At 37.6% G+C, this 14,416-nt stretch overlaps 1 protein-coding gene across 3 annotated transcripts in view; it reads right to left on the reverse strand.

Annotated features, from left to right (window-relative positions):
• The window catches only part of DENND1B (DENN domain containing 1B), a 253,889-nt gene that overhangs the window by 68,944 nt on the left and 170,529 nt on the right, over positions 1 to 14,416 (reverse strand). For all 3 annotated transcript variants that reach the window (XM_054037265.1, XM_054037262.1, XM_054037263.1), the window contains 2 exons: positions 8,925 to 8,970; positions 4,211 to 4,312 (listed from right to left, as the gene is read on the reverse strand). In XM_054037265.1, the coding sequence (XP_053893240.1) occupies positions 4,211 to 4,312; positions 8,925 to 8,970 (148 nt within the window). The remainder of the gene's footprint in view (positions 1 to 4,210; positions 4,313 to 8,924; positions 8,971 to 14,416) is intronic.

Raw genomic sequence — 14,416 nt, forward strand, 5'->3', positions numbered from 1 at the left:
GAATATGTAGATCATTATTTTAATGAAAAGAGTTTCGCTATTCGCAGTCTTTGGACATCTCAGCCCTTCAGCATTTAACACTAAATATCCATTTATTTCTAAACAATGATGGGTATCTGCTTAAATGTAGTATTTCCAAAATCAAATAGGGTTCAAAGAATGCTGTCATTTTTAATCTAATATTCTAATTCTAAACTTATACCAAGGTTCACTGTGATGCCGAATGATTGTAAAAATCTCTACACATAAGCAGTTGGCTCTCACAATATTGCCTTCTTTGCTAGCCATTCTGGATTTCTAATGGATTAATAATTATTTTTATAATACATTTTCCTACTGACACTTCATAAGTAAAAAAATGTAAATATTATGACTAATGCAATCAGTTTCACAGTTAGGAACTAATCACAATTTATTTTACAACAGCACTAACTGTTGTACTTTGAGGAACAACACTCACAGGAACTAGTATTCAAAGCAAATATTCAGTTTTCTGAATAAATTAGAGTCTACTTATCAAATATGGAGTGGATTTACGGTGTTGAAACTGGTTTACTTTACTATCTAAAATGTATTTCTTGATGAAAAGGACACATATAGATATTGTTCTGCATTCAAATATCTAAATGCTATACAGACCATCTCACTTTCAGTTGCTCTATAGTTTTTTAGTACTTGGCACCATTATTTAACAAAATGCAGAAAATATTAAAGAAATCATAATTTTCCACAAATCATATAAATATTTCTCAAAGCATTGACACACAGCAAGACAAGCAGAGGGCCCAATCCTGAGGTCAATGGAACTGCTCATGGTATTAAACACATGACATCAATCTTGCAAGTCTTTATGAAAAATGCTTAGCTTTAAGTACATGAGTAGTCCCACTGACAAAGTTAAGCATGTGTGCAAGTCACTGCTGGATTGGGCACAGCATTTATAATTTTGAGATGCTTGTAGTCTCAACCATCACTGAAAACTTATAATATAAGGCCTTACAAGAAGAAAAAATGGTGTTCTAAGGACTATTGTGTTAGAAGAAAATTTACTCTTACTGAAATAGCTGCTTATTTTGTTTTTCTTTAAAGAAATGAGACAAATCTATAGTGAAATGATGAAATCTAAAAACAAGTGTTCTTGTCAGAAGACAGGAAGAAGGCTTTTTCCCCCCTTAAGGAAAACAAAGGATTCCTGAAAGTCTTGCATTGATTTATTTTTCCAATTTTAAATACCTTAGGAATAGCGGAACTGCTACTGGCATGGTAGTATTTCTAACAGTCAATAAATCTAGAATATTATGTGTGAATATTGGAATGAAGCCATTAAGAAGATTACAGCATGCAACGCAGCAGAGGGTCCACATGAAAAAAGGACTGGTAATTCAGGACAACTGTGACCACTGACCTTTGAACAGTCAAGACCACTGGTCAATCTGACAAAATAATAGAGTTCACATGCACAGAAAGTTATCTAGCATGTAAGTATAATTTAAATGCTTAAGTGACTGATTTTAAAAGGTCCTTTAAATCTCAGTTAATTATAATGTATTAGACATAATATCAAATAGTAATTTTTTCAGATTTCATATTATATTTTTAAAGAAATTCATTCACAATAAAAGAAATATTAACGTTTTAATAGTCATATTACTAGACTTTGTTAAACTGTTATATGCCTCGCCACTGAAAACATATTATCTTCAGGCTTATTGATTAAGAAAGCTGTTATCCAATTTCCTTTTCGACACAAGAGACAGTTTTAGAATATCCTTTGAAAATGTTAAATTTATTATGGTGGCTTGTTAATTTGTCTGAAATCAGTTTTTGGAGGGGGATGGCAAACTTAAAGCTGCCTTTATCCTTTCAACAGTTTGTTCTGGTTTAACACTCTTAATTGCTATTCCTGATTATATATTTTTTCATCAAAAGGTTTATTACCCTTGTCTGTACATTTGTGGGCTTTATTTATATGTATTTATATGTTTTACATCTGCAAATATATGCTGTAATCTTTTCAATTTGATCTATCATTTTTGTTCTATATTGTTTATAATATACTTGAAATATTTATATCCATATATTAGCAGTTGTAATTGTAATTTCTCTTACGAATGAAAGACAGTTTGCTCTCCCCAGTCATGTTATATGCCAAAATCTGTATACTGTCTGTACCCTTTGTTTAGGATTTTTCACCCACATTTGTATGTGTTTTTAATTAACAAATTAGTTCCACAAGGAAAACTGTTTCACTGCTCAAGTCAAAAAGAGATGGGGAGACTCAAACGAAATATAAAGTAACCTACTAAAACTTGTTTCATCCAGAAAAATATGTTCCAATAAAATCTGGCAAGTGAGACATCTATAAAAACACAGTTTCCCTGTTTTGTTCCATACTGTATATGGAATGTTGTATTTTATAAAAAGTCCATTGTGCACTCTATGTGCCTGGGTAACCCTTATTAACATTAATAGGACTTACATGCAAACATCCTGGGGTACAACATACCTCTAAAAGTATGGGAGTTTGTATTCACTAATTTTATTTTAATCCAGCCTGCCTAATCAGAGTATTTTGATAAGCATGTTTAAAAACAAACAGATTTCCTTCCAATGTGTGCACTCTTTTTTACAATTTGAAATCACTGTCACTTACAGTACTGGTATATAACAGAAGATAACGCTTAATTCTGAATTTCACATCTAACTATCATGTGACAAAGGATATATACTTTATGGCATACATTCTAACCTCAACAAAATAACATTTTTCACTTAATGCAAAATCAGCCAGAATTATTGACACAACGAGTGACTGTTAGTTTTTGACTTAACTTGTTATTCTTATGCAAAATACAATACATTTAAAATCACTGACAAATATACCACAATCAGATTAAATATAAACAATATCAAATTCTTTTATTAGAGCTTGGAGATTGCAGTATTTGACACTTTATCTGGTCAAACTATGCCTTCATTATCTCAAAAAAGTTAAGAATGTATTAATAATAATAATAATAATCCTGATGCTTACATTAATGGACCATTAATGTAAGCATCAGGATTTTGCTTTCTGTTATATATGTACTCAGACAAATTACCATTGAGATAAAGATAGGGCTTATCAGTCACTGTAGTGCCTTAGTTTGGTTAAAATACTGAGTTTAAAAAAGACTGCAATTTTGGAAACAGGCTACTATTTGATTTCACTCCTTTCTATAAAATACTTTTTGTTGACACACATTTAAAATAGCATTCTACTATTATATCTTGAATATCTAAAACTTGAAATACACACATTGGTATCAAAAGGGTATCCTTTCAGCACTATATTAAGGAAAAGCAAGGTAAGTGTAATGCATTTTTGAGAGTATTTAACATGAAATACAGAATATGTTCCATTATAAGCAGCAGGGGAAAAAAATCTGTGCAAGATCAAAGTCCAGAAAGAACTGGCACTTAATTTATCATCCTTTACAGACAAAAGACAGTTTTCGTCATTTCAAAAGGATCAGATGTCTTTTATGACAAACTGGGTTAGCAGTTTAATTTACAAATAGAATTCTAAGTAAGCAGTCTTTGCTCTGCCAAAGCAAATGACAAACAGTGTAGGTTTTCATTCATGCGACCCTCAGCAGGATAGAAGAGATTAAAATAAAACTGAAATAATTTAGAGAAAACAAATAAATGTTTCAAAAAGTTGAAGATGATCAAAGACTGAATTTTTTGACCCCAACTGTACAAGCATTTCTTATTATATTGACCAGTGCCATCAGATCATTAATTAAAAGGAAAAGCGCTGGCAGGTGGCAGGGAAGCAGAAGCCGATAATTGGCCCCCTTCTTCTTTTTGCCTTCAAAAACTCTCTCGTTCTTTTGCAAGACATGCCACTAGGCAGACAGAAATGCCTACTTTGTAATATAATGATTAAGATGAGATGAAGAGACTCTTGCGTTTAAAGCAGCAATGCCTAATGAATGCAGCTAGCTTTATAATTATGATCCTGCTTTTACAATAAGGAATATGATGTTCCATTCAACATCTCCTCAACTGTCAAAAAAAGTAAAAATCTTAAATATGGGGTCACAGCTGGTACTTTTTCCCCTTATTCCTTTTATTTCAGTTAGCAAAAGCAGGTAAAAATCACTATTAGTAATTCAAGCTACTAGAAAAGAAAAAAACAACAACATGAAATACCCATCAGACTTACCACTTCACTAGGTAGGTTGTTCAGGTCATTAAATGGGTTTTCTAGAGTGTTTGTGTCAACATTTAGCATAACCACATCCTCCAGTGATCTATTTTTTACTCTCTGTTCAGGAAAAAATGCAAGTGGGTATTAGTATTTTAATACATTGTCCACATAAATTACACAATTTTCTATGCTTAGTTGAGGATTATATGAGGATTATAACAATTTACAAATAAATGAAAAGGCAACATTTTCATGTTTTGGATCAAGGATATCATTATATGAAGTTTTAAAAGTACTTTCCTCTTCAGTGAACAGCAATAGTGCAAAAACTGCATACACTTTGAGGTTGCAGAATGTATTGTATGGAAACTCAAAATTAAAATCTGTAATTTTATTCAGATATTTTTCTGGATAATTTCTGCCCTAAATTTAGATACATGCAATCCTGCTTCTGGCAATGGGGTTGCACAGATATAACTGAAGGTGCAATTGGACCCTTCATGCTGAAACTGTTTGGATAACTATTAAACAGTTCAAAGAGTTTTTTAATTTGTTTATTTTGACCCCAATGCTAAAATAATGTGGGATGAAACTATGAGCGGGCACTTAGAGGACACAGCATTATACTTTAACAATTGGTTGATGATATTTAAGCCTAGTACCTATCTTTATGTGTTTCAAAGTTTTCAAAATCACAAATGAATTATGTAGCCCCAAGAAGTATGGGGATTGTGAAAGTGGCAAAATTGGGTTTAAAAAAAGTACACAATCACCATTTAATTTCAGGGAAATTATAAAAGGTAAAATGAATATACTGTAATCTGTGACATACTATAAGCACCCAGTTTACCTTTTATTTTTAAAGAAAAAAAATCAAGCTTACGATAAGGAAAACATGTGAAGATTTGCCTAATAAACTCTATCACGGGAGCCTAACAAATGATTTGGGTGACCATAATGCTACAGCAGTTTGACGTCTTTTACATCAGCATGTCAGAATAGCATTGTCTGCCAGCTAGCCAAAGAGCATGACGATTCATGAGACAGCTGCAACTAGAATTCATTTACTACTGAAACAAAGGAAGGTGCTGAATAGCAGTTGAACTATAGATGGGAAGGGCATGGCATAAAATATAAGGAAGAGGAGAGCAAATGATCTCAAATCCCTTACTATAAGAGGACTAGTCAAACAGGTTCAGCACTAACTAAATATCAAATTAAACTGATAGCATTCTTTTAAACTAAAATCAGAAACGTTGGGTATCATCATTATTTGAAATCTATAAATGACAGGAAGCAGATCAGGTGAAGTTGTAGTTGTTTCTGTCACCAGGAGCGATGGAACAGGGAGGTCAATGGGGGCTAGCGCCACCACAATCGAAATATTGCAGGGGCTGATGTATGTTTCTGTCCCCCCATGTCTTCTGCCCCACAATACCTCATAGAGGCAAGAGCAGAACCCAGGTGTGTTTCTAACCCCTTGCACACACAGGAGGGAAGGGGGAAATAAGAGTGGGACCTGGAGGAAGGGCTGGACTGGCTGCCATGGGGCCTGGGATCAGGCCCACCACCTGTTGGGGAGCATGTAGGAACAATTATCCTCTTCCTGTTTTATTTCACTTGAGTAGCTGTAGAGACTGTGGCATCCAGGGTTGGTGTGCAGTGACCACACAGGGGTGACAGCCTATGCCCTGAGCTGGCTGGGGGAGTTGGCTGCTCATGTGACTCCCTGGCCAAGCCTGGTCAGTCTTTGGGCCACCAAGGGTCCTAGAGGAGACACTGGATCTAGGAGCACATGTGTGAGCCACCAGGATGGAGTGGGAGACACAGTACCAGCATCTAGGCAGGGGGCAGGGCGCATCAGCACACAGGAAACCAGCCACCGATGGAATGGGGAAGGCACAGGGCACCAGCGACCAAGAAACTGAGATAGGACCAGTAATAAAAACTATGCCCCCACCAAGCCTGGAGCAGGCTATTGCCCCAATCTTCTCCATTCCCCCCACTGAATCTCAGTAACTGCCCTTGCTCCCCCTCTAATCCCTTTGCCCCCGTTCTCAGGGAGCGTCTGCCCTCCCCATCGCCTCCTGACATTGCTTTCCTTAAACAGCTGATCTTGTTAGTAAAACAGTACAACTTAGGTTTTCCCAACATCTTCTGCCTCAATTAACTACACTTACAGATAGTGTATGAAACCAGAGATTTGCCCGCAGTTCATTTTACTAAATGTACACAAGCTAGGATGTGACCCTATTACTAAATACTTTAGGATAAGAATCTGCCTCTTTATTCTTTATTTATTTTCACAAACTCCATTATTATGCAAGAATATGGGAGAGAGAAGCTGGTCCAATAAAAGCTATTACCCCATTCACTTTGTCTCAGAAAAAGAGACACATTAGGAGAATTCCTGTCTCACAGATTAGCGAACAGTGAACACTACAAGGTGAGCTAATGAAGGTTACTTAAGGAAAGGTAAATGTGAGGTTGCATTATCAAAATTCTCCTTTGAATCAATGCAGTAATGTCTCCACAAAGTATGTCTAGAACTTTGCAAATGTACTTAAATGGAACGTGAAGCACATGGGCAATTCTACATTAATCATCCTAAAATTAACCTGAATCTTCCATGACCACTGAATGTCTGCTGCCCTACAATCTGTAAGATAGATACACTATCCACTCATAGAGATCTGCTTGGAAAATATAAGTCAGCTGGATCTAGCAACTAAAATGTTTGAAGAACTCAAATTTAGAACTCACATATCACTTCAAGTTTATGTAGAACAGTTTCACCCCTAATTTGCAGGCAGAATAGTCTCTGGATATAAATTAATTACAGTAGCACCTTATATTTGTGGAACACAGAAGATGAAGATAAGCATATAATCACACTAAGAATCAAAGGAAACATTAGCTAATGTTTTCAGAATTTATGAGAGTTCAGAGGTCTTGGGTATCTACTCACTTCATAGAAGTAAAGGGAAAAAAGTTTTTCATGAAAGCAGGTGATCACAAGGTGAAAATTCTGTGATTTGTTCTTTGGGGAAAGGTGGCTAAATTGTTGCCTATGTAGTCCTGGAAATAACATGGCTCAAAGGAATAACTCAATGGTTTCAGTTTCATAGTAAACCTCTCTCAGATGACTTACTGCCTAATGTTTCATGCCACTGTGGTCAACACAATAGCATGTCTAGATGTAGGATCTTTCCCGACAAAAGGAATACAGAAGACCATGTCTGGAATCATCAATACAGGTGACAAATGTGTCTTTTTCAGGGACAGAAAGGTGTGTTGTGCTGGATGACAGGACTGGAGGAGAAAAAAGCCCTACCCTCAACATAGCAAATGTGAATTTACTCTTTTTTATAAATGGCCTTATCTATTGCAAGTCTAAACCAAAGAAAGCCCTTGAATGGGAGACTGGCAAAGTACCTTCTATGAAAATCAAGAACCAGACCATACAAGCAGGGCCAATGACATCTTTCAATGATTACAAGATGACATAATGTGAGCTGCTGTCTTCAAAGTGTTAAAGACTGCTCAGGGACAGTGCCTAGAAACTCACAGTCTTTCTTCCAACATTCTTAAAAAGTAACCTTTAGTCTTTGGGCAAAACAATAATGTTTTTTAAAGTTATTGTTATGCCTGTATATGGACATCTGATAACGTGGAATGGTTCTTACAGAGAGGGTTACAGCAGAGTAAAAAATTTCATTGGAAAAATCAAATAAAATACTCTTTTAGAATAATGTCTGACTTATGAGTGGGGAAGCCACAGATGCTTAGCAGACTCCATGAGAGTCTAATTTACTATTATCATTATTTTTATTATCAGGAAAAACTTGAGCATTCAGGCACATTTGCAATGTCTACGGCATTAGTGAACCAGTTTTTCCAAGTTTTTTAAAAGTTAGAGATTCAATAATAGTTTATGGGATAACAACTGTATACAAGGAGATGAAAAGCAGCAGTTTCTTCAACCTTTCTTTTTCATTCTGTTAAATGAAGTATTGTAGCCTGAGGGTATGTCTACACTGCAACAAAACATTTGTGGCTGGCCTATGTCATCTGACTTGGGCTCATAGGGCTATAAAATTGCAGCACAGACATTCAGGTTTGGGCTGGAGCCCAGGTTCATGGGCAGAGACTCCATGGGGGGGGGGGGGAAGGGCCCCAGAGCCCAGGCTATGGCCAGAATGTCTACACTGCAAATTTATAGCTCTGCAGCCCGTCCCTGAGTATTCTGACACTGGCCAGCCGTGGGTGTTTTATGGCAGTGTAGACATACCTATGTTAATTAAGTTGACTTTCCACTAAAGAGTAGTGAAGCAGGTATACCCTATTTTACACAGGAGGTTAAATACACCAAACATAATGCACAAGAAAATTCATACAAAGATAACGAAGTATAAGCAAAAACACACGATGCAAGCCCTGAATACCCACATAGCACCTTTGAAAACACAACTTTTACCAAGGACATTTCTACTTTCATGGTGCTTCCAGTGTTTGTAGTCAGTCATTTCATTATGCTAATTAAACTGGTAATCATTCTCTAAGCGACTTCATTAAAATTATTCTCTATAATATGCATGTTCTTAATAAAACAATTGACAAAATGCTCACCAATCCTTTCTCCATAAGGAAAAAAGATAATGCCCCCTGTAATCTTTTCCATTCTCACACACATATATGAAATATAAAGATTAGTTTGAAAATTACTCACTTCTATTAAGCTTAAGTGGACTCCAATTAGATATGGCATCGGTGCACTGAAATCAAAAATGAAAAAAAAAATCATTTTTTTCTTGAAATACAAACCACCCGTATCTTCATCTTCTTAATATGATAAACAAATATAGAAAATCTCTACACAAAGCAGACTCCAACTGGTCTTCACCATTTAAAGCAGTACTGAGCATGCACATCTTTAGTCTAAACTAAGCAAAGGAATTTATTCTGTTTTTAAAACTCCAACAGAAGTGGACTCTGTAGAACTCAAGACACAGTACCCAACTATGGGAATTAAGACAAATAAAATCAGATGTGTACAGCTGGCTGAGCAGTTTGGCTGGACACACATTCTAGCCAGCCTGAATCAGATCTCTTCTACTTGGCTTGAACTTAACCAGAGTACTGCAAGTTCAGGTTCAGCAGACACAGCTGCAGTGCTAGCCTGGAGGAGCCAGAGTGAGAGTTTCATGAGGAAGAAGACTTTTATCTGCCATTCTGGAGAGTGTGTTCTTCTTGGCTGACGTAATGGGAATGATTACATCACCATATTGTACATAAATATCATAAAGATGTGATGCCAGTTTGGGTTCTCTATGCTTTATGGCTACAATCCAGGCCTTACACCCTTTACATCAACCCAGATCCTAATACCTATCTTTGTCGTTGGGAGTTTTAAAGTTGTATAATACTGAACTCTATACCATAAGTCTCTCATTGCAAATCATAAGTCTGTCATTTCAATGGTGAACTAAGACAAGAAACTATATGCCGTCCAACAACAACCCAAGTAAAACATGAAATGCTGCATTCCAATTCAGGTGAAGCCACCAGATTTAGACCTCTGAGAGTACTGTATGCAGTAAGATATTGTAGTCAAGTTGAGATGATAAAAGCATTTCTATACCTTTCCAATCCAGTAGCTTACTCAGACTCACAATTAAACTGATTATCAGAAGAAAGATTGGATGCATACTAAGACTTCATGCTCAAAGAAAAAGTTAAAGCAATGCTATCGTTGGGAATTCAGGGAATGGAGCATCATTTAAAGAGTGCATATGACTCATGGTACTAATTAATAACATCATTTTACTTTAATTTAATTTCCATAAGACTACAGCCAATGCTTGATATCAGGGGAAAATATTGACAAAACTAATGTTGTGAAGAAATTCATTAGAGTTAGCTACACTGATAATACCCATATCTGTAAGAAAACAATTATAAATGGTGGAAAAAAAGATCCAAGAACCAGTATGTAAACAGTGAACAGAAAGATAACTACAAAAGGTGTACAGCATAATAGCACGTTAACCTAGATACATGAAACAAACTTGTGCACGATGATCACAATTTGATTTAATATTTGAATAAATATAAAACAAGCTAGGGATGTACTTCAAAGAGCCACATTTTCCACATAACCATATAATAAAGAAAATTTAAGGTTGTGAATTTTTTCATAAAGATAATATTCTGTTAAATATTCTTCCAAATGTGCTTTCCAGCATTCTTTTCTATTGATGCCATGTGACAACTAAAATTATTCTCACCAGGGGGAGGCCTATCCCAGTCATGGAGCTATCAAAGCCTGCTTAAGAATACCATGAAAAAAACTCAGATTACAATGAGGTACTGATAAAAATCAGAATTATTGGACACAAAATATAAATTCTCCTTAAACACTATTGCAGAGTATGGGACCAAATGTTACAAAGATTACAGACTGCGGACAAGATGACAAGTTTTTAAGTTGAAATAAATAAGCATATATCACTTTTGAACATAAACTTTCATCAATGAGTAAACAAACCAAATGTGATTGTAGCATGTTCATTCACATGAAAAAGTCATAGAATATTAAAACCTTAGTTTTAGCCAATAAAAACAAAGGAAGTTCAAAGTTATGGCTGAACAACTCTGTGCTTAGCACATCCCATTTTGCTTACTTGTGGCAGCTGATACGTTGTAAATTCCCCACATTTTCTAAGACCTCACTGATTTAAAGCTAAATTAACAACAGCATTATGGCATAATGCTGATTGTTCCAATAATCTAAGTCAGACTTTTATTATTACATTTTGTAGACTGTGTGTATGAATTTCTTCTATTTTTCCTAATTCAGGTCAGCCCTCCAGCTGCTTTGCCAGGTGTGTGAGGAAGGATAAAGGGAAACAGTAGCCCCGCAACTTTACAGGGATCAAGGTATGGGAAACAGCAGTGACATTTCAGACTGACCAGCCTGCCACATTCGCCAACTCATAAAGGGCTGTCATGTTCTGATGGAGAACCTAGTTCTCTTGTCCCCTCCTTCCCCTCATGATGGTCAACACTGTTTCTATGGGGGAAAAAACGAGGAATCCTTGTGGCACCTTAGAAACTAACAAATTTATTTGGGCGTAAGCTTTCATGGGCTAAAACCCACTTCATCAGATGCATGGAGTGAAAAATACAGAAAGCAGTATAAATATTACAGCACATGAAAAGATGGGAGTTGCCTTACCAAGTGAGGGGGTCAGTGCTAATGAGGCCAATTCAATTAAGGCAGAAGTGGCCTATTCTCAACAGTTGACAAGAAGAGGCGAATATCAAGAGAGGGAAAATTACTTTTGTAGTGCTAATGAGGCCAATGCAATCAAGATGGATGTGGCCTATTCCCAATAGTTGACAAGAAGGTGTGAGTATCAGCAGAGGGAAAATTACTTTTTGTAGTGACCCATCCACTCCCAGTTTTTATTCAGACCTCATTTGATGGTGTCCAGTTTGCAAATTAATTCCAGTTCTGCAGTTTCTCTTTGAAGTCTGTTTTTGAAGTTTTTTTGTTGAAGAATTGCCACTTTTAAGTCTGTTATTGAGTGTCCAGGGAGACTGAAGTGCTCTCCTTCTGGTTTTTGAAAGTTACAATTCTTGATGTCTGATTTGTGTCCATTTATTCTTTTGCGTAGAGACTGTCCGGTTTGGCCAATGTACATGGCAGAGGGGCACTGCTGGCACATGATGGCATATATCACATTGGTAGATGTGCAGGTGAATGAGCCCCTGATGGTGTGGCTGATATGGTTAGGTCCTATATGGTGTCCCTTGAATAGATATGCGGACAGAGTTGGCAATGGGGTTTGTTACAGGGATTGGTTCCTGGGTTAGTGTTTTTGTTGTGTGGTGTGTAGCTGCTGGTGAGTATTTGCTTCAGGTTGGGGGGGCTGTCTGTAAGTGAGGACTTGCCTGTCTCCCAAGGTCTGTTAGAGTGAAGGATCATCCTTCAGGATAGGTTGTAGATCCCTGATGATGCACTGGAGAGGTTTCAGTTGCATGGTGTAGGTGACGGCTAGTGGCGTTCTGTTACTTTCTTTGTTGGGCCTGTCCTGTAGTAGGTGACTTCTGGATACCCTTCTGGCTCTGTCAATCTGTTTCTTCACTTCACCAGGTGGGTACTGTAATTTTAAGAATGCTTGATAGAGATCCTGTAGGTGTTTGTCTCTGCATGAGGGATTGGAGCAAATGTGGTTGTATCTTAGAGCTTGGCTGTAGACAATGGATCATGTGATGTGGTCTAGATGAAAGCTGGAGGCATGTAGGTAAGTATAGCAGTCAGTAGGTTTCCGGTATAGGGTGTTGTTTATGTGACCATTGCTTATTTGCACTGTAGTGTTCAGGAAGTGGATCTCTTGTGTGGACTGGTCCAGGCTGAGGTTGATGGTGGGGTGGAAATTGTTGAAATCGTGGTGGAATTCCTCAAGGGCCCAGATGATGAAGATGTCATCAATGTAGCATAAATAGAGTAGGGGCGCTAGGGGATGAGAGCTGAGGAAGCGTTGTTCTAAGCCAGCCATAAAAATGTTGGCATACTGTGGGGCCATGCGGGTACCCGTAGCAGTGCTGCTGACTTGAAGGTATAAATTGTCCCCAAATCTGAAACAGCTGTGGGTGAGGACAAAGTCACAAAGTTCAGCCACCAGGTTTGTTGTGACATTATCAGGGATACTGTTCCTGACGGCATGTAGTCCATCTTTGTGTGGAATGTTGGTGTAGAGGGCTTCTACATCCACAGTGGCTAGGATGGTGTTTTCTGGAAGACCACCAATGGATTGTAGTTTCCTCAGGAAGTCAGTGGTGTCTCAAAGATAGTGGGGACTGCTGGTAACGTAGAGCCTGAGGAGAGAGTCCAAGTAGCCAGACAATCCTGCTGTCAGGGTGCCAATGCCTGACATGATGGGGTGTCTAGGATTCCCAGGTTTATGGATCTTGGGTAGCAGATAGAATACCCCTGGTTGGGGCTCTAGGGGTGTGTCTGTGTAGATTTGTTCCTGTGCTTCTTCGGGGAGTTTCTTGAGTAGATGGTGTAGTTTCTTTTGGTAACCCTCAGTGGGATCAGAGGGTAATGGCCTGTAGAATGTGGTGTCAGAGAGTTGCCTAGCAGCCTCTTGTTCATATTCTGACCTATTCATGATGACTACAGCACCTCCTTTGTCAGCCTTTTTGATTATGATGTCAGAGTTGTTCCTGAGGCTGTGGATGGCGTTGTGTTCTGCACGGCTGAGGTTATGGGGCAAGTTATGGGGACTCTCTCCCCAGGCCCCACGCTACCAGCACTCCCAGCTATCTTCAAGACACCACTGACTTCCAGAGGAAACTACAATCCACTGGTGATCTTCCAGAAAACACCATCGTAAAATTTTTGAAAGACTCCTAAGTGATTTAGGAGATTCAGTCCTATTTTCAAAAGTGACTTGAGATCTTAGGAGGCTAAGTCTCATTGGTTTCAGCTCCTAAACCACTTTTAAGTTCTTTTGAAAATGTTACATTCTGGACTCATGGGTTCAGATGCAAATGGCTGGCAAAATCCAGGCAATGGGGGAGGGCTATCCTAGCAGGGATTCCACAGGGAAGAGTCTGGTTCACCAGGGAAGGTGTGCCAGGTTATGTCTCTCATGCAAGATATACAATGTAGGCACAGATGACCTGACACGAGATTCCCCTGGGAAGCAATAATTTGTAATCAAGGACCAGCATGGGACTGTTGGTCAAGGTGAACAGGGCAGAACTGCATTGTAGCAGGCGTTTCCAAAAAACAGACTTCCCTAAAGTATTAATTATAGGAATTGTCGTAAACCCAAGTTAATCACTTTTCAGTTTACCTATCTGTGAGCTCTTCTAAAATGCATAACTATAGCAAACATTAGCTTAAAAATAATGGAAACTCATAATTTCATGTCTTTAAAACACCCTATAAACATTTTCAAATGGCCTTACATAAAGTATTTAACCAAGACTAGACTGATTGACTGACAAATGCATTTGAAGATTCTCAGAACACATTGAGTTCAACCGTTGTGTAAACCCTTAAACAGCTTCTTGAATAGTATGTGAAGACATTGTTAAAAAGGGAAATTCTGCAAAATAACTCCTCCAATTCATCATGTGAAGCTATTTAAATGTTAATGATGATGTGTACTGAAAAAGCTACTAGGGAATAAGTTACCTATGTCA

The sequence above is a fragment of the Malaclemys terrapin genome, chromosome 8, assembly GCF_027887155.1.
Source record: "Malaclemys terrapin pileata isolate rMalTer1 chromosome 8, rMalTer1.hap1, whole genome shotgun sequence".
Lineage (NCBI taxonomy): Eukaryota > Metazoa > Chordata > Testudines > Emydidae > Malaclemys > Malaclemys terrapin.